The sequence below is a fragment of the Aquarana catesbeiana genome, linkage group LG08, assembly GCF_042186555.1.
Source record: "Aquarana catesbeiana isolate 2022-GZ linkage group LG08, ASM4218655v1, whole genome shotgun sequence".
NCBI classification, from domain to species: Eukaryota; Metazoa; Chordata; class Amphibia; order Anura; family Ranidae; genus Aquarana; species Aquarana catesbeiana.
This window is the reverse complement of record NC_133331.1, coordinates 299,707,736-299,728,920: the sequence shown is the minus strand read 5'-3', so window position 1 is coordinate 299,728,920 and position 21,185 is coordinate 299,707,736. Positions and strand designations below refer to the sequence as shown.

General features: G+C 47.0%; 1 protein-coding gene across 1 annotated transcript in view; it reads right to left on the bottom strand.

Annotated features, from left to right (window-relative positions):
- The window catches only part of LOC141104763 (uncharacterized), a 26,646-nt gene extending 5,461 nt beyond the window's left edge, over positions 1 to 21,185 (bottom strand). The window contains exons 1-10 of the mRNA XM_073594478.1: positions 20,798 to 21,185; positions 20,438 to 20,584; positions 20,224 to 20,321; positions 19,966 to 20,107; positions 16,685 to 16,782; positions 16,428 to 16,569; positions 15,425 to 15,522; positions 15,168 to 15,309; positions 14,163 to 14,260; positions 13,906 to 14,047 (exon numbers count right to left, since the gene is read on the bottom strand). Of these exons, the coding sequence (XP_073450579.1) occupies positions 13,906 to 14,047; positions 14,163 to 14,260; positions 15,168 to 15,309; positions 15,425 to 15,522; positions 16,428 to 16,569; positions 16,685 to 16,782; positions 19,966 to 20,107; positions 20,224 to 20,321; positions 20,438 to 20,471 (994 nt within the window). The 5' untranslated portion in view covers positions 20,472 to 20,584; positions 20,798 to 21,185. The remainder of the gene's footprint in view (positions 1 to 13,905; positions 14,048 to 14,162; positions 14,261 to 15,167; positions 15,310 to 15,424; positions 15,523 to 16,427; positions 16,570 to 16,684; positions 16,783 to 19,965; positions 20,108 to 20,223; positions 20,322 to 20,437; positions 20,585 to 20,797) is intronic.

The window sequence follows — 21,185 nt, the reverse complement described above, 5'->3', positions numbered from 1 at the left end:
CCCCCATCACTGTGCCCTTTTACATTGCAGTGCCACCCGCAATCACAGCCCCCCATCACTATGCCCCTTTACATTGCAGTGCCCCCCGCTATCACAGTCCCCCATCACTGTGCCCCTTTACATTACAGTGCCCCCCGCAATCACAGCCCCCCATTACAGTGCCCCTTGCAGTCATGGTCCCCCCCATCACTGCCTCTTTAAATCTCTTCCTCCCCTGCACAGTCCTACCTTCAGCAGGGCAGAGGCAGTTATCAGCCCTCTGTGTCCTCTCCCGGGTCTTCCGCCCCACCGACAATGTCATCCAATCAGCAGGGCAGGGGGTGGGAGGAGCTGCAGATCTGAATGCTTGGTAATATGAAAAGACTCCCACTCTCTCTCCAGATCTCCTGCCCCCTTCCCTGACGATTAAATGATATAGTCAGTGAGGTGAGAGGCCCAGGGGAGGGCACACAGGCTAAGTGTTATAAACGCACAGCATGAGGTGAGTGGTGACCGTGCTCTGTGATAGTCCTGTCCGGACTGCAGTCACCACTCACCTCCTGCCACGTGGACCGGTCATCAACAGGCCACAGACTGGTACTGGTCTACAGTGTCTACACCTCATTTGTAGGGAACATGACATTATATTGAGGAATGGAGATGGACCTTTCATATGATGTACAGTATCTCCTCCTCATTAATTGGGAACATTGGTTAATATGATAAATATAATTGCCTTCTTCTGGTGAGGACTAGAGTTGATGCTTTCAAATGGTTTTCAATTCCCACAGCACATTGATGTTTTTGCTATCAGCAGTTAAGGTTTCTCAGTCCTTCCTGTACAGAATGATGTTACATTCTTCATTTTGTACATGACCATCATAGATTGTGTGTAATTAAATAGAAAAAACTAACCTTTGTATACGGAAGGGGAGCTTTGTTTTTAGAGCTCTGTGGATGAGGAATAATCTGGTTCCAGATGACTAATAAAAATGATTGGATGTTCTTCTTATTACAAATACTGTATATTAGGGATGAGCTTCGTGTTCGAGTCAAACCCATGTTCGACTCGAACATCGTATGTTCAACCGTCCGTCGAATTACGAACGATATGGGCCGTTCGCGCCAAATTCGAGTGGCGCGTCACGGGCCATAATTCACTGCGACATCGCAGTGCTTTGCTGACTGATGATTGGCCAAGCATGCACTATGACCCGCATGCTTGGCCAATAACAGCGCCATCTGTACAGAGAGCCGTAATTGGCCAAAGCCAGGGTGGCTTTGGCCAATTATGGCTCAGGGGGTTTAGTACACGCCCCACACTATATAAGGCCGCTGTCACGTACCTGGTAGGTTGTGAGCCTGAAATGCAGGAAAAGACCTCCCTTACAGCTCCCACTCCCGTTCCCCTGGAATGGAGACAGAGGGCCAGGAGTGAAGAGTGGTATGGGTGCCTGGCAGGATCAACAGTTGCTGAAAGTCCAGTAGTGGTGGCACCCTCTGGAGTCAGGAACCTGAGGAGTAGACTGAGGACAGAGACTGGAATGCAGGACTGGAGCCCGGAACAACAGCAGGTAATAGGCGACTGGAAGCTGGACTGGAACCAGGAACAACAGCAGGTAATAGCCGACTGGAAGCTGGACTGGAACCAGGAAAAAACAGCAGGTAATAGCAGACTGGAAGCTAGACTGGAACCAGGAACAACAGCAGGTAATAGCAGACTGGAAGCTGGACTGGAACCAGGAACAACAGCAGGTAATAGCCTGGAACGCTGGACTGGAACACAGCAGAAGATAGCCTGGAACGCTGGACTGGAACACAGCAGAAGATAGCCTGGAACGCTGGACTGGAACACAGCAGAAGATAGCCTGGAACGCTGGACTGGAACACAGCAGAAGATAGCCTGGAACGCTGGACTGGAACACAGCAGAAGGTAGCCTGGAACGCTGGACTGGAACCAGGAACAACAGCAGGTAATAGCAGACTGGAAGCTGGACTGGAACCAGGAACAACAGCAGGTAATAGCAGACTGGAAGCTGGTGTACACAGCGGAGGGTCAACAAGCCGGTGGTCAGTAACGGTCGGACAGCAGAGGTACCAGGGGTAATGCAGAGGGATGGTCAGGCAAGCCAAGAGGGTCTGGTGCAGGCAGATAGCAGGATCGTCAAACAGGAAGCCGGGTCAGATAACAGGATACACAGATCAGATCAGGTAACACTCACAGAACGCTGTAGAGCAGACAGCGGGGATGGAGTGTGACAGGCAGGTTTAAATAGCCCGCCTGACACCAGCGGGAGTGCGCGCGTGCCCGTGCGTGACCGCACCCGTGAACGCGCGCGCATGCGCAATGGAACCCGTGGCCGAGTTCCCGTGCGCCTGGGACGCCGGTTACTGGCAGGATCTTCATGACATTGCCCCCCCCAAGGGGCAGCCTCCGGCTGCCCCTTTGAAAAAATTTCTCTGGATGAGCTGTTTTAAAGGCTTGTAACAGGTCTTCAGCATGAATATTATCCTCTGGTTCTCAAGAATTCTCCTCTGGGCCAAACCCCTTCCACTTTATTAAGAATTGATTTTGGTTACCTCTTTTCCTGTGGTACATGATAGCCTCCACCTCGAATTCCTCTTCCCCATCTACCAGGATTGGATCAGGAGGATCCGTACTTCGACCTGGAAATGGGTTGGTAATAGATGGTTTAAGCAAGGACACGTGAAAAACTGGATGTACCTTTAGTGAATCCGGGAGTTCAAGTTCATATGCAACTTCATTAATTCTCCGTTTAACAGGGAACGGTCCAAGAAATTTGGGACCCAATTTCTTGGAAGGGCAGGCCAACCTGAGGTTTATGGTGGACAACCATACCTGATCCCCAGGTGCAAGTAAGAGCTCACCTCGCCTTTTTTTATCGAAGGTTGCTTTGTTGTACTCCTGGGTTCTGGTCATGGTGTCCTGTAAAACTTGGTTGTTAGAGGTAAAGAAATCCAATTTCTCCTGGACTGCGGGTACTGTGCATTCTGGAAGAGAATTAGGTAAAAATGAGGGGTGGAAACCATAATTCGCAAAAAACGGAGTCTGCTTGATAGCAGAATGAATAGAATTGTTATAAGCGAATTCGGCCAATGGTAAAACAGAAATCCAATTATCTTGGGCAAAGGAAGAAAAACAGCGCAAATATTGTTCAAGGGTCTGGTTTGTTCTTTCTGTCTGCCCATTAGTCTGGGGGTGATAAGCCGATGAAAATGAGAGTTCAATGTCCAAGGTTTTACACAAAGCCCTCCAGAATCGAGAGGTAAATTGTACCCCTCGATCTGAAACGATATTAACTGGTACCCCATGGAGCCTGATGACCTCTTTAATGAATGCTTGTGCTGTTTCTGTAGCTGAAGGGGTGCCCTTCATTGGGACAAAGTGCGCCATCTTCGACAACCGGTCCACTATGACAAAGATTGAGGTGAAGCCCCCGGCCGGGGGTAGTTCTACAATAAAGTCTATAGAGAGCATTTTCCAGGGTCTATCTGGGACAGGCAAGGGTTTTAGTAGACCCCATGCCTTTGTTTTGTGCCCTTTGTTCCTAAGGCAGGTGGTACAGGACTCTACAAACTCTTTACAATCTTTGCGCAGCTGAGGCCACCAGAAGGTGCGCTGAACCAAATCAGTGGTCTTAGCTACACCGAAATGCCCAGCCAGCGCATGATCGTGACAAAGCTCTAGTACTGGAACTCGTAGTGTTTCAGGTATAAAGATCCTACTCTCATGCCACAATAACCCATCCTTAACCTGGAGCTCTGTCTTAATGGAAGATTCCATTCCTGCGGAGGCCTGTTTAATCTGGGAAAGCAGGTTTCCCTGAAGTAGAAGAAAATTCCCCGGAGACAAAATGGTGCCTGGAGGGGAAATCTATTGAGGTTTGTGAAACATCCTAGACAGGGCGTCAGGTTTGGTATTCTTGGAACCAGGACAGTAAGTGACATGAAAGGAGAACCTGGAGAAAAAGAGAGCCCACCTGGCCTGACGTGGTTTCAACCTTTTTGCAGACCTCAAATACTCCAGGTTCTTATGATCTGTAAAGATTAAGACTGGATGAGCGGCACCTTCCAACAGATAGCGCCACTCCTCCAATGCTGACTTGATTGCCAACAACTCTCTGTCACCTACATCATAATTTCTTTCTGCCGTGGACAATTTACGAGAAAAGAAGGCCACAGGATGCAGCAGGGCTTTGGTTCCCTGTCTTTGGGATAATACTGCTCCTACAGCAATTTCAGATGCATCCACTTCTAGAATAAATGGCAGAGAGGAATCTGGATGCTTTAGTACAGAGGCAGAGGTAAAAAGGCCCTTGAGAGTCTCAAAAAGCTTTTGAGCCTCGGCCGACCAATGGAAGCGTGTACCCTGTTTGGTTAGCTGTGTGATGGGTGCAATGATGGCTGAGAACCCCTTAATAAATTTACGGTAAAAATTAGCGAATCCAACGAATCGCTGGATTCCTTTCTTGTCTGTCGGGACTGGCCAATCTAGAACAGCCGTGACCTTCTGGGGGTCCATTTTAATGCCCTTACTGGAAATGACTAACCCTAAAAATGAAATACTTTCCTGTTCGAATTCACATTTTTCAGCCTTTGCATATAGACCGTGTTTTCGAAGTTGGCCCAATACACTTCTGACGTGCCTGCGATGGGATTCAAGGGAACAAGAGAAAATCAATATATCGTCTAAATAGACGATGACAAACAGGTCTAGAAAGTCACGTAACACATCATTAATAAAGTATTGAAATGTGGCAGGAGCATTGCACAGGCCGAAAGGCATCACGAGGTACTCAAAGTGTCCATAATGGGTACGAAAAGCGGTCTTCCATTCGTCACCATCCCTAATACGAACTAAATTGTAGGCCCCACGGAGATCAAGTTTGGGGAATATGGTAGCCGTCCCCAGTCTCTGAAACAGTTCTGGTACTAAGGGGAGAGGGTACCGATTCTTCACAGTAATTTTGTTTAGTTCGCGATAATCCACACACGGCCTGAGGGTTTTATCTTTTTTCTGCACGAAGAAGATGCCTGCACCTGCGGGAGACGTGGATGGACAAATGAAGCCTCTTTTGAGGTTTTCGTCAATGTATTCCTTCAATGCCCCTTGCTCCACCTCAGTTAAGGGAAATATTCTTCCAAAAGGAATTTCAGCACCAGGAAGTAACTCAATGGGACAGTCATAGGCCCGGTGAGGGGGTAACACCTCTGCCCTCTGTTTACTAAATACGTCCAGGAAATCATGATAGGCGGAAGGAATGGATTGATGTAGACTAGGATCTGTATCTAGGCATAACAGAGTAGGGTTCTCCTGGGTGTTCTGGGTTCTGCAGAACTGTTGGCAGTAAGGAGAGGAAAAGGTCACCTCACCCGTGATCCAATTTATGTCTGGATTATGGGCCTGTAACCATGGCATGCCGAGAATTATGGGGAACAGGGGTGAGGCGATAATGTGCAGGTGTAGCTGTTCCTGATGGACGTTGGAAATGAAAACGGGTATTGGCATAGTCTCTTGGGTGACAGGTCCAGACTTGATAGCAGTCCCATCAGCTAGATGGATAGAAAGTCCATGGGCTTTAGGTGACAAAGGTATTTGGTGTTGGGTGGCAAAACGAGAATCCATGAAACAGCTGCAAGCTCCTGAGTCAATAATGGCGGTGATTTGTAGATCCTTCCCTGGAAGCTGTAGCAGAAGAGGAAGAGCAAGGTGAGTGGTATTTTTAACCAGAGATGTCACATAGTCAGTAGATAGGGATAAACACTTACGGAGTTTAAGGGGACAGTTCCTGACATAGTGCCTGGGTTCCCCACAATACAGGCACAAGTTATTTGCTCGACGACGTTGTCGTTCCTCTGGGGTGAGCGAAGGCCGCAGGACTCCTAATTGCATTGACTCAGGTAAGTTAAGCGTGGAGGTAGGTGGTGTTGATGATGGGTGATGAGGAACTTTAGGGGTAACCCAAGTTGGACGAGAAGACCCCATAGCTCTCTCAGACCTGCGCTCTCGTAGGTGTCGATCGATCTGGATGGCTAGATCGATTAAAGCATTTAAAGTCTGTGGTGTACCCACCCTGGCCAGTTCATCCTTCAGAGGATCAGAAAGTCCCAACCGAAATTGATAACGGAGAGCCGCATCGTTCCAATTAGCATCCGCACTCCACTTCCTGAATTCAGCCACATAGTCCTCTGCTGTTCTGCGACCTTGTTGAAGGGTGTGCAGAGCCGCCTCTGCAGTTACAGATAGCTGGGGGTCATCATATAACTGACCCAGTGCGTCAAAGAAAGTGGAGAGGTTGGTCAGAGATATGTCCTTTTGCTCTAAGAGGCGATGGGCCCAGGTTTGGGGGTCACCAGAGAGTAGAGAAATTACGTAGCCCACCTTTGTAGCCTCCAGGGAAAAGGTACGTGGCTGAAGAGCAAAAAATAGTTCACAGGAGTTGCGGAAGGCTCTGAACTTATGGCGATTTCCGAAAAAACGTTCAGGTGTGGGAACCTTGGGTTCCGGAGGGAGCATCACCACCGTTGAGGAAGGCCCAACTGAAGGAGCAGGAGCAGAGGAAGCTCCCTGGGCCCCAATGGGGTTAGACAGGGTTAACACTCGTTCCTCCAGTCTGGTGTATCCTTGCTGTAGATTTTTGACTGCTTCAGTCGATCCTGCCAGGTGTGCACAGAGTTCCTCCATGGGAGACGTTCCCTGCTCAGGCTCAGACATGGCTGTCTGCTACTGTCACGTACCTGGTAGGTTGTGAGCCTGAAGTGCAGGAAAAGACCTCCCTTACAGCTCCCACTCCCGTTCCCCTGGAATGGAGACAGAGGGCCAGGAGTGAAGAGTGGTATGGGTGCCTGGCAGGATCAACAGTTGCTGAAAGTCCAGTAGTGGTGGCACCCTCTGGAGTCAGGAACCTGAAGAGTAGACTGAGGACAGAGACTGGAATGCAGGACTGGAGCCCGGAACAACAGCAGGTAATAGCCGACTGGAAGCTGGACTGGAACCAGGAACAACAGCAGGTAATAGCCGGCTGGAAGCTGGACTGGAACCAGGAACAACAGCAGGTAATAGCCGACTGGAAGCTGGACTGGAACCAGGAACAACAGCAGGTAATAGCAGACTGGAAGCTGGACTGGAACCAGGAACAACAGCAGGTAATAGCCTGGAACGCTGGACTGGAACACAGCAGAAGATAGCCTGGAACGCTGGACTGGAACACAGCAGAAGATAGCCTGGAACGCTGGACTGGAACACAGCAGAAGGTAGCCTGGAACGCTGGACTGGAACCAGGAACAACAGCAGGTAATAGCAGACTGGAAGCTGGACTGGAACCAGGAACAACAGCAGGTAATAGCAGACTGGAAGCTGGTGTACACAGCGGAGGGTCAACAAGCCGGTGGTCAGTAACGGTCGGACAGCAGAGGTACCAGGGGTAATGCAGAGGGATGGTCAGGCAAGCCAAGAGGGTCTGGTGCAGGCAGATAGCAGGATCGTCAAACAGGAAGCCGGGTCAGATAACAGGATACACAGATCAGATCAGGTAACACTCACAGAACGCTGTAGAGCAGACAGCGGGGATGGAGTGTGACAGGCAGGTTTAAATAGCCCGCCTGACACCAGCGGGAGTGCGCGCACGCGTGCCCGTGCGTGACCGCACCCGTGAATGCGCGCGCATGCGCAATGGAACCCGTGGCCGAGTTCCCGTGCGCCTGGGACGCCGGTTACTGGCAGGATCTTCATGACAGCCGCCTGCACGTCGGCCCTGTTTAGTGTGTTTCGGTGTTGAGAGATAGAGAGAGAGAGAGACAGTGTCATTTGATTTAAGTTAGATAGAGTAGGCAGGCGAGTCAGTTAGCTGCACTTACAGTGTATTGTGTATATATACATCCTAAGTGTATATATATATATATACATATACACTGTATTCAGTTTATCTAGATCCGTTCCTGTTATTCTCTTCCTACTGACAGGCAGGCAGGTGTTATTACAGTATTTACAGCTACCTGAAGAAAATTGCTGGTGTTCTTCTGATCCTATTTGTCCTATTAGCTACAGTATTTACAGTTAGTGTGGTGCGTTCTCTGCACAGTGTGCACCTAAAGCTACCTGAAGAAAATTGGTGGTGTTCTTCGGATGCTTTTAGTACAGTACCACAGGCAGCTGCAGTATTTACAAGTTAATGTAGTGCATCCTCTGCACAGTGTGCACCTAAAGCTACCTGAAAAAACTTAGTGGTGTTCTTCTGATCCCATTAATACCACAGACAGGCAGATACAGTTATAAAGTTAGTATACTGTGTCCTCTGCACAGTGTGCACCTAAAGCTACCTGAATAAAATTGGTGGTGTTCTTCTGATCCTATTAATACCACAGGCAGGCAGCTACAGTATTTACAGTTAGTGTAGTGCGTCCTCTGCACAGTGTGCACCTAAAGCTACCTGGAGACAATTGCTGTTGTTTTGCTCCTATTATCACCACAGGCAGGCAGCTACAGTATTTACAGTTAGTGTAGTGCGTCCTCTGCACAGTGTGCAACTAAAGCTACCTGAAGAAAATTGGTGGTGTTTTTCTGATCCTTTTAGTACAGTACCGCAGGCAGCTGCATTATTTACAACTTAGTGTAGTGCATCCTCTGCATAGTGTACACCTAAAGCTATCTGAAGAAAATTGGTGGTGTTCTTCTGATCCTATTAGTATCGCAGGCAGGCAGCTACAGTATTTACAGTTAGTGTAGTGCGTCCTCTGCACAGTGTGCACCTAAAGCTACCTGGAGACAATTGCTGTTGTTCTGCTCCTATTAATACCACAGGCAGGCAGCTACAGTATTTACAGTTAGTGTAGTGCGTCCTCTGCACAGTGTGCACCTAAAGCTACCTGAAGAAAATTGGTGGTGTTCTGATCCTATATTAATACCACAGGCAGGCAGCTACAGTATTTACAGTTAGTGTACTGTGTCCTCTTCACAGTGTGCACCTAAAGCTACATGAAGACAATTGCTGTTGTTCTGCTCCTATTAATACCACAGGCAGGCAGCTACAGTATTTACAGTTAGTGTACTGTGTCCTTTGCACAGTGTGCACCTAAAGCTGCCTGAAGACAATTGCTGGTGTTCTAATACTAATAATACTACAGGCAGGCAGTTGATTCTATTAGCTGCAGTATCAGTATATATATACATCCCAGCTTTGTGCAGCTACATCTCATTGCAGGCCATTAGTATGTCTGGAAGGCCAACAAGGAGAGGCAGACAGTCACAAGCCAATAAAAGAGGGCAAGCAGGCTCTGTGTCTAGAGGCAACAGTGCTGGTCATGGAGACGGTGCATCCTCATCAGCACGTGGCCGTGGGACTTGCTGGCCGTGTTGAGCCGCAACATGCGGAAGACTTGGTAGAGTGGATGACCAACCGTCCTCATCCTCCTCATCCTCTCTTACCCAGGCTCAGGGTACTTTGTCTGGCAAAGCAGCTGCCAACGCGGCCTCTTCCCTTGGCTCAATGGCATCAGTCATTCCTTCCCTAGCCCCACCATGTCCTCCTGAGGAGTCCCCCGAACTGTTTGACCACAGTTTTGGGTACATGCTCCAGGAAGATGCCCAGAGTTTTGAAGGCTCCGATGATGGTACCCACCTAGAGGAAGGCAGTAACGTGAGCCCAGAGGGGGGGGGTGCCCAAAAAGGACAGCAATCAGGCAGTCGTGTTCCCCCAGTTGCAGCATACTGCCAGCTTTGCTCCAGTGATGAGGAGGGAGGGGATGATGAGGTCACTGACTCCACGTGGGTGCCTGATAGGAGAGAGGAGGAGGAGGAGGCACATCACTAACGAGGCAGGATGCCCTCCAGGGGCCAGCTTAAGGGCAGCACACCGACTGCATTACACAGCAGAGCTCCACATGTGCAGGGCGCTGCTGTCTCTGCGCGTTATTCCAAAAGTTCTTTGGTGTGGGCCTTTTTTGAGACGAGTGCATCAGATCCCACAGCTGCTATTTGCAACATATGTCTCAAGCGTATCTCGCGTGGCCAAAACATCACCCGCTTGGGCACCACATGCTTGACCAGACATATGTCAACCTGCCATGCAGTTTGTTGGCAAGCGTACCTAAAAGACCCACACCAAAGAACAAAGAGGACCTCTCCTTGCTCCTCATCAGCTGGGATCTCCAACCCCACTATACCTTCAGACCTCTCTGAGACCTGCACTGAGAGGAATGAAGGTGTAGAATTAGGTGTGTCACAGCCAAGTACTTGGGGGCAATCTGCTATCGGTCCACCGAGGTCAGATTGTACCAGGCAAATTTCCCTGTCCCAGCTGCTGCGGCTCTCTACCAGCATGTGGAAGGCAATGTCTTGGCCTCACTGGACAGGGCGGTCAGCGGTAAGGTGCATATTACTGCTGACTCATGGTCCAGCAGGCATGGACAGGGACGTTACCTATCTTTCACCACGCACTGGGTGGCTCTTCTGGCAGCTGGGAAGGATGCAGGACAGGGTGCAGTAGTGTTGGAGGTTGTTCTGCCACCACGCCTCTAAAATACTACTAGTGGTGATTCTACCAAACCTCTCTCCTCCACCCCCTCCTCTTCTTCTTCCTCCATGGCCTCTTCCTGTGCTGATTTGTCCTCGGAACCAGCGTTGCTCTGTAGGCGTTCAAGGGGCTACGCAAGCACGCAGGCAAAAAGATGCCATGCAGTGCTTGAGCTGGTGTGCTTAGGGGACAGGAGCCACACCAGGGCAGAGATTCTGTCAGCTCTGCAGGGGCAGGTTCAGAGGTGGTTGACATCACGCCAGCTTAAGGCAGGTATGGTGGTTTACAATGGCACCAACCTCCTCTCTGCTCTCCGACAGGGACAACTGACCCATGTGTCCTGTTTGTCTCACGTCCTTAACTTGGTGGTGCAGCAGTTCTTAGGCAGGTACCCGGGTTTACAGGATGTCCTGAGGCAGGCCAGGAAAGTTTCACTAGGTGGAACTCAACGTTGGCCATGCTGCAGCGGCTGCACACACAGCAGAGGGCCATCATGAGTACCTGTGCGACTATGGCACCAGGACAGGGTCAGGGGAGCTTGGTTTTTTTTTCCCACGCCAGTGGGCCATGATTAGGGATGCATGCACTGTCCTGTCACCTGGTTCTGGGCGCCGCCACCAGTGGCTAAGGCCCAATTTTTCAGCCCCTGCTTAACAGGGGTGTGTAATTAAAATTTTTGATGCAATACTTTGCAGCAGGGCTTGTTCCTGCGCTCCAACTAGAGTATCTGTGAGGGGTTGCAGTGTTGTGGCACCAGTGCCTTCGGCCCAATTATTCTGCCCCTGTTCAACAGATGCATGTAATTACAGTGAATTACAGTGTTGTGGCACCAGCACCACCACCATCACAAAAGGCCCAATTTTTCTGAACCTGTTCAACAGGTGCATGTAATTACAATTCTTGATCTAATATTTCACAGCAGGGCCCATTCCAGCACCCACCAAGAGTAACTGTGAGGACTTACAGTGTTGTGGCACCAGCACCACCATCACCAAAGGCCCAATTTTTCTGACCCTGTTCAACAGAGGCATGTAATTACAATTCTTGATCTAATATTTCACAGTAGGGCTTTGTGAGGGCTTACAGTGTTGTGGCAACACCAACACCTAAGGCCCTAATTTCTGCAGAGTATATAGGGCAGGCCTCTACTTTCAAACATCCAACTTACAAATGACTCCTACTTGCAAACGGATGGAAACAACAGGAAGTGAGATGAAATCTACCCCTAGGAAGGGAAATTCTGTCCTTTAAGAGTTAATATGGGAAAAACGTGTCTCCTCTTCACTGATGCTTTATCATCAATCCTTGTTTCACTAAAAACCCCAAATTGTCAAAAAACATTTGTCATTGGGACAGAAAGTGAGGTGAAATCTTCTGAAGAGGTGCACAGACAGCAAAACAAATGTTACAGGGGCGATAACCCTTCCCTATGTTTTCCAAAAAGCTTAAAAATAGATTTTTTGGCTGGAACTACACTTTAAAAATGTACCAGTTCAAAATTACAAACAGATTCTACTTAACAACAAACCTACAGTCCCTGTCTTGTTTGCACCGCCTGTATACTGCTGTTCAGAGTATATAGGGTCTGGGTGCCCCACGCTTTTCCTTTTTTTAATTTAGGTGCGGGGTTCCCCTTAATATCCAAACACTACCCAAAGGGCCTGGTAATGGACTGGGGGGGGGGTACCCATGCCATTTGTCTCACTGATTTTCAACCATAATGCCGGAACCCGACATTACATTAAAGCCGCGAGCAAATTTAAATGACTTCTATTCCTGTAAAAATGTCATTTTGTGCAGGGACTGTTCTAAGCACGGGAAACACGCGCCACTTTACAGGCATACTATAGACACCCCCCAGGTATGATATTTAAAGGAATATTTCACTTTTTTTTTTCACTTTAAGCATCATTAAAATCACTGCTCCCGAAAAAACGGCCATTTTTAAAACTTTTTTTGCATTGATACATGTCCCCTGGGGCAGGACCCAGGTCCCCAAACCCTTTTTAGGACAATACCATGCAAATTAGCCTTTAAAATTAGCACTTTTGATTTCGAACGTTCAAGTCCTATAGACTTCAATGGGGTTCTAAAGTTTGCGCAAATTTTCGGTCCATTCGCAGGTTCTGGGGGTGCACCGGGGGTGTTCGGCTCATCCCTACTGTATATCAGTGGTGGCCCACCCATAGGGGGCACAAGGGCGCCATCCATCCAGAGCTACTCCTCCTAAAAAAAAAATACTGGCCTTTTAAGTGTGTGTGGGATGCCGTACACACAAGTGTATTTGAAGTATGACTTGCTGCAATCACCGAAAAAAAAATAATTAAAAAAATAAAAATAATGGCCCTTTAAGTATGTGCAGGGTGCCGGACACACAGCTGCTATGGGAAGCATGACGTTTTTGCAATCACGTGATTGCAAACAAGAAGCTCTATTGGTTTCCTTTGGAAAGTCCTCGGGCGCTGAAGTCTGCGCCCTGAACACTCCCTCTATAGCATTGTTCCCTGCTGTGATGTGTGATTGACGGGTCCTGTGCCTTCACTTCGGTTTTTCTGACTGATCCCGGCCGTCCGAAAGGTGGATGACAGGCGACTTGCTGTGAGTATGAGGGGGGAGAGGGGGGACATCCAATGTAAAGGGGGGCTCTGATGGGGACATTTGATGTAAAGGGGGCTCTGATGGGGACACCTGATGTAAAGGATGGCTGTGATGGGGACACCTGATGTAAAGGGGGGCTCTGATGGTGACATCTAATGTAAAGGAGGACTCTGATGGAGACATCTAATGTAAAAGGGGCTCTAATGGGGACACCTGATGTAAAGGCGGACTCTGACTGGGACATCTGATGTAAAAAGGGGGCTCTGAGGAGGACTCCTTATGTTAAGTGGTTTTATTTTCTTTTACTTGAAATGTGGATGTGATTGGCCTACTGTGATGGGCACAGGGAGGCTGCTTATGATGAGTACAGTGAGGTTGCATATGATGGGCACAGTGAGGCTGCATATGACGGGCACAGTGAGGCTGCATATGATGGGCACAGTTGTTTCTAGCAGTAATGATACCTAATCACCTGATAAATGGCTATTTACAGTCCTGCATTACTAACAGTTTAATTTTTCAGCTTGTTTGCGCCCCCCAAAAATGTTGAGCACCAGCCGCCACATTTTAGAATGTTAATCTAAGGAGATATCTGATTGCCTTTTCGGATCAGGAAAGACCATTTTTAAACTGAAGAAAATGAGGCCGAGCTTTATATGGTTATTCTGTCTTCCTCCTGGGTGAATTCAGTAGACATAGACCTTTTCTCCTCTGATGTAACAATGTAAATACACACTTTATACTCATAGAAGTAAAATAATAAATGGAAACTGGTTCTATAGTGTTTATTACTTACTTGTGTTTATATGTAGAGAAGATTCCTCCTGTTTACTTTCCACAGTCATCTCCCCCTCCTCCATAGACTGCTGATCTCCACTCACCAACATCTCTTCTTCTTCCTCTTTGTCCTCAACTTTGATGTCTTTCAGTTTTTCACCCTAAACCCCAAAGATGGTAGAATACATTGGTAAAAAGAAACAAGAGATTACACAGAAGAATGTCCTCTAATAGATTAGAATACATTTTAAGTTCTAGTTGATCAGTCCCACCTACCTGATGATGATGAGGGATGGTGTGATCTTTCTGTGTGGAATCCTGGAAATACAGAGGATGGGGACATCTCTCTGGTTGGTTCCCATTACTGGATCCATCTGTAGCAAACACACACACAGACTGAATACATGGTTTCTATGTGTTTATCAGATGACGGGGGATCTAGTTGGATCCTCCGTACTGCTCTCTCCTTTACAATAAAGTCTCCTCTTACCCGGTGATGTGAGGGGCGGCTGAATCTCCATTATGATGTCCGTGTAGAGATACTTGTGTCCTTCTAAATACATCTGTTGTCAAGCAGTGAGGTGGAGGCACTGTGATGTGTGGGAGACCCGGGAGAGGGCACACAGGCGAAGTGATACAGGAGCACAACAGTAGGCGAGTGGCGACCTTGGTCTGTGATAGTCTGGGCCGGACCACGGTCATCGCTCACCTCCTGCTGTGTGGACCAGCCATCAACAGGCCAAGGACTGGTCTGAAGCTTGGTGGTTGGGGACCCCTAGTCTATAGTGTCTATACCTCATTTGTTGGGAACATGACTTTATATTGAGGAATGGAGATGGACCTTTCGTATGGTGTACAGTATCTCCTCATTTGTTGGGAACATGATGTTATATTGAGGAATGGAGATAGACTTTTCATATGGTGTACAGTATCTCCTCCTCATTAATTGTGAACATTGGTTAATGTGGTAAATATAATTGCCTTCTTCTGGTGAGGACTCGAGTTTATTCTTTCAAATGGTTTCCAATACCCACAGCACCAGCCGCCACATTTTAGAATGTTAATCTAAGGAGATATCTGATTGCCTTTTCGGATCAGGAAAGACCATTTTTAAACTGAAAAAAATGAGGCCGAGCTTTATATGGTTATTCTGTCTTCCTCCTGGGTGAATTCAGTAGACATAGACCTTTTCTCCTCTGATGTAACAATGTAAATACACACTTTATACTCATAGAAGTAAAATAATAAATGGAAACTGGTTCTATAGTGTTTATTACTTACTTGTGTTTATATGTAGAGAAGATTCCTCCTGTTTACTTTCCACAGTCATCTCCCCCTCCTCCATAGACTGCTGATCTCCACTCACCAACATCTCTTCTTCTTCCTCTTTGTCCTCAACTTTGATGTCTTTCAGTTTTTCACCCTAAACCCCAAAGATGGTAGAATACATTGGTAAAAAGAAACAAGAGATTACACAGAAGAATGTCCTCTAATAGATTAGAATACATTTTAAGTTCTAGTTGATCAGTCCCACCTACCTGATGATGATGAGGGATGGTGTGATCTTTCTGTGTGGAATCCTGGAAATACAGAGGATGGGGACATCTCTCTGGTTGGTTCCCATTACTGGATCCATCTGTAGCAAACACACACACAGACTGAATACATTGTTTCTATGTGCTTATCAGATGATGGGGGGTCTAGTTGGATCCTCCGTACTGCTCTCTCCTTTACAATAGTCTCCTCTTACCCGGTGATGTGAGGGGCGGCTGAATCTCCATTATGATGTCCGTGCAGAGATACTTGTGTCCTTCTAAATACATCTGTTGTCAAGCAGTGAGGTGGAGGCACTGTGATGTGTGGGAGACCCGGGAGAGGGCACACAGGTGAAGTGATACAGGAGCACAACAGTAGGCGAGTGGCGACCTTGGTCTGTGATAGTCTGGGCCGGACCACGGTCATCGCTCACCTCCTGCTGTGTGGACCAGCCATCAACAGGCCAAGGACTGGTCTGAAGCTTGGTGGTTGGGGACCCCTAGTCTATAGTGTCTATACCTCATTTGTTGGGAACATGACTTTATATTGAGGAATGGAGATGGACCTTTCGTATGGTGTACAGTATCTCCTCATTTGTTGGGAACATGATGTTATATTGAGGAATGGAGATAGACTTTTCATATAGTGTACAGTATCTCCTCCTCATTAATTGTGAACATTGGTTAATGTGGTAAATATAATTGCCTTCTTCTGGTGAGGACTCGAGTTTATTCTTTCAAATGGTTTCCAATACCCACAGCACCAGCCGCCACATTTTAGAATGTTAATCTAAGGAGATATCTGATTGCCTTTTCGGATCAGGAAAGACCATTTTTAAACTGAAGAAAATGAGGCCGAGGTTTATATGGTTATTTTGTCTTCCTCCTGGGTGAATTCAGTAGACATAGACCTTTTCTCCTCTGATGTAACAATGTAAATACACACTTTATACTCATAGAAGTAAAATAATAAACGGAAACTGGTTCTATAGTGTTTATTACTTACTTGTGTTTATATGTAGAGAAGATTCCTCCTGTTTTCTTTCCACAGTCATCTCCCCCTCCTCCATAGACTGCTGATCTCCACTCACCAACATCTCTTCTTCTTCCTCTTTGTCCTCAACTTTGATGTCTTTCAGTTTTTCACCCTAAACCCCAAAGATGGTAGAATACATTGGTAAAAAGAAACAAGAGATTACACAGAAGAATGTCCTCTAATAGATTAGAATACATTTTAAGTTCTAGTTGATCAGTCCCACCTACCTGATGATGATGAGGGATGGTGTGATCTTTCTGTGTGGAATCCTGGAAATACAGAGGATGGGGACATCTCTCTGGTTGGTTCCCATTACTGGATCCATCTGTAGCAAACACACACACAGACTGAATACATTGTTTCTATGTGCTTATCAGATGATGGGGGATCTAGTTGGATCCTCCGTACTGCTCTCTCCTTTACAATAAAGTCTCCTCTTACCCGGTGATGTGAGGGGCGGCTGAATCTCCATTATGATGTCCGTGTAGAGATACTTGTGTCCTTCTAAATACATCTGTTGTCAAGCAGTGAGGTGGAGGCACTGTGATGTGTGGGAGACCCGGGAGAGGGCACACAGGCGAAGTGATACAGGAGCACAACAGTAGGCGAGTGGTGACCTTGGTCTGTGATAGTCTGGGCCGGACCACGGTCATCGCTCACCTCCTGCTGTGTGGACCAGCCATCAACAGGCCAAGGACTGGTCTGAAGCTTGGTGGTTGGGGACCCCTAGTCTATAGTGTCTATACCTCATTTGTTGGGAACATGACTTTATATTGAGGAATGGAGATGGACCTTTCGTATGGTGTACAGTATCTCCTCATTTGTTGGGAACATGATGTTATATTGAGGAATGGAGATAGACTTTTCATATAGTGTACAGTATCTCCTCCTCATTAATTGTGAACATTGGTTAATGTGGTAAATATAATTGCCTTCTTCTGGTGAGGACTCGAGTTTATTCTTTCAAATGGTTTCCAATACCCACAGCACGCAAACACCGTTAAAAGTCTATGGGACACGAACATGAGAAATCAAAAGTGCTAATTTTAAAGGTTAATATGCAAGTTATTGTCATAAAAAGTGTTTGGGGACCTGGGTCCTGCCCCAGGGGACATGGATCAATGCATAAAAAGTTTTAAAAACGTCCGTTTTTGCGGGAGCAGTGATTTTAATAATGCTTAAAGTGAAACAATAAAAGTGAAATATTGCTTTAAATTTCTTACCTTGGGGGTGTCTATAGTATGCCTGTAAAGCAGCACATGTTTCCCGTGTTTATAACAGTCCGAGAGCAAAATTACTTTTCTAAAGGGAAAAAAAGTCATTTAAAAGTATTAGCGCTAGTGCCGGCTATTAATATATTGTCGGTCCAGATAATACACATAAAAGTCATTGAAAGTCATTGGAAAAAAAAATGCGTGGGGGTCCCCCAAAATTCCATTACCAGGCCCTTCAGGTCTGGTATGGATATTAAGGGGAACTCTGTGCCAAAATTTAAAAAAAAATGGCGTGGGGCTCTCCCCAAAAATCCATACCAGACCCTTATCCGAGCACGAAACCTGACAGGCTGCAGGAAAAGAGGGGGGGACGAGAGAGCACCCCCCCTCCTGAACCGTACCACGCCACATGCCCGCAACATGGGGAGGATGTCCCCATGTTGATGGGGACAAGGGCCTCATCCCCACAACTCTTGCCCGAAAGTTGTGGGGGTCTGCGGGCGAGTTGCTTATCGGAATCTGGAAGCCCCCTTTAACAAAGGGGACACCCAGATCCCACCCCCCCTATGTGAATTGGTAAGGGGTACATTGTACCCCTCCCATTTCACAAAATGAAAGTGTCAAAATGTTAAAAAAAACACAGGAGACGGCTTGGGACAAGTCCTTTATTAAAAATAAAAAATAAAAAACAAAAAAGAGATTCCAGCGATGTAATCCAATAAATCCATGCTCCTACTCCAGCTTTGTAATCCAATTCTCAATCTCCAGCGATGGTTGATCTCCAGCGAGGAACACGCACAGGATCCTTCCTCCACCGGAGGCACCCAGCCAATGACGCGGCGCCAGCTTGAGAACTCTTATGTAGCTGAGGGCAGGGCCACCCGTCACGTGACCTCGCCCCCCGACAAGGGGAAAAGCCGGGGTTTCTCAGTGACATGTACGGGTGACCCCGCCCCCCCTCTGATGCAACGGGAATCAATGGCTGGGTGCCTCCAGTGGAGGCAGGATCCTGTGCGTGTTCCTCACTGGAGATCATCCATCGCTGGAGATCGAGATTTGGATTACATCGCTGGAGTAGGAGCATGGATTTATTGGATTACATCGCTGAAATCACTTTTTTATTTTTAATAAAGGACTTGTCCCAAGCCGTCTCCTGTGGTTTTCAACATTCTGACACTTTCTTTTTGTGAAATGGTAGGGGTACAATGTATCCCATACCAATTCACGTAGGGGGGGGCGGGATCTGGGTGTTCCCTTTGTTAAAGGGGGTTTCCAGATTCTGATAAGCCCCCACCCGCAGACTCCCACAACCACCGGGCAAGGGTTGTGGGGAGGAGGCCCTTGTCCCCATCAACATGGGGACATCCTCCCCATGTTGAGGGCACGTGGCCTGGTACAGTTCAGGAGGGGGGGGTGCCGCTCTCTCGTCCCCCCCCTCTTTTCCTGCGGCCTGCCAGGTTGCGTGCTCGGATAAGGGTCTGGTGTGGATTTTTGGGGGAACCCCACACCATTTTTTTTTAAATTTTGGCGCGGAGTTTCCCTTAAAATCCACACCAGACCCGTCTGGTATGGATTTTTGAGGGGAACCCCACGCCATTTTTAAAAAAAATTTTGGCGCAGAGTTCCCCTTAATATCCATAGCAGACCTGAAGGGCCTGGTAATGGAATTTTGGGGACTCCCATGCATTTTTTTTTCCAATGACTTTCAATGACTTTTATGTGTATTGTCGGGACCGAAAATTCATTAATAGCTGGCACTAGTACTTTTAAATTACTTTTTTTTCCTTTAGAAATGTCATTTTGCTCTCAGACTGTTATAAACACGGGAAAAATGCGCTACAGGCATACTATAGACACCCCCCAGGTACGAAATTTAAAGGAATATTTCACTTTTATTGTTTCACTTTAAGCATTATTAAAATCACTGCTCCCGAAAAAAACGGCCGTTTTAAAAACTTTTTTTTGCATTGATACATGTCCCCTGGGGCAGGACCCGGGTCCCCAAAAACTTTTTATGACAATAACTTGCATATTAGACTTTGAAAAGGGTGTTCCGCGGCCTTTCAAATTTGCCGCAAACACCCCAAACTGTTTGCTGTTCGGCGAAAGGGCGAACAGCCAATGTTCGAGATGAACTCATGTTCGACTCGAACAGATAGCCCATCCCTAATCCTGGGTGAATTCAGTAGACATAGACCTTTTCTCCTCTGATGTAACAATGTAAATACAAACTTTATACTCATAGAAGTAAAAATAATGGGAACTGGTTCTATATTTAGTGTTTTTTTACTTACCTGTGTCTATATGTAGAGGAGATTCCTCCTGTTTACTTTCCATAATCATCTCCCCCTCCTCCATAGACTGCTGATGTCCACTCACCAACCTCTCTTCTTCTTCCTCTTTATCCTCAACTTTGATGTCTTTCAGTTCTTCACCCTAAACCCCAAAGATGGTAGAATATGTTGGTACAAAAGAAACAAGAGATTACACAGAAGAATGTCCTCTCATGAATTAGAATACATTTTGAGTTCTAGTTACTCAGTACCACCTACCTGATGATGGTGATGGATGATGTGATGTTCCTGTGTGGAATCCCGGGAATACAGAGAATGGGGACATCTCTCTGGTGGGTTCCCATTACTGGATCCATCTGTAGGAAACACACACACTGACTGAATACATTATTTCTATGTGTTTATCAGATGATGGGGGATCTAGGTGGACCCTCCGTACTGCTCTCTCCTTTACAATAAAGTCTCCTCTTACCCGGTGAGGTGAGGGGAGGCGGATTTTCCATCATGACGTCCTTGTAGAGTTCCTTGTGTCCTTTTAAATACCTCTGTGATGGGTGATGTCCTGTGAAGACGGCTGCTGGGTGTTAATGGATCTCCAGATAGTTATTGCTCTATAATCCTGTGAGAAGACAGGAAGTCACAATGATCACTTCATACTTTCCAGAATTATCCCTACTTCTACCCATGTCAAAAATAACCCCTGATAACAGTATTTTAGGTTTGTGTAGTAGTGGATGTTGGAGATAAAGACATCGCAGTGACTATGAAGGAAGAGAACAGAAATGATGGTGGGGGGAATTTATTAGTGTAAATAGAAAAATAATCTTATTACCCTCTTTGTGTGTTCCAGCGATGTGTGCTCTCTTTTTCCTCCTCCTTTCACCTTGGATATTGTACGTTATACAACGTTCTATGCTTATCTTTCATCAGTTCCCGTCAGAGTGATCCGCGCACAATATGTGTTGTTGCTGTCTTGTTAGAACTGCATCATGTGATTCTTCTCAGGGTACGGAGTGAATGTATCTATAGCCCATCCTCCGCCCATACTTCCTTTGTTTCTTCGAGAAGGGTTTGGCTGCAAAGTGGAGCTCCACTAATGACAGGAAGCATGTGACCTCCACTCCACTTCTTTTTTTTATTTTTTTACTGAACTTTATTGTGAATCTCTGCAGCTGGAGTTCCACTACAGGAAATGGAGGTCACATGATTTCTGTGTAGAG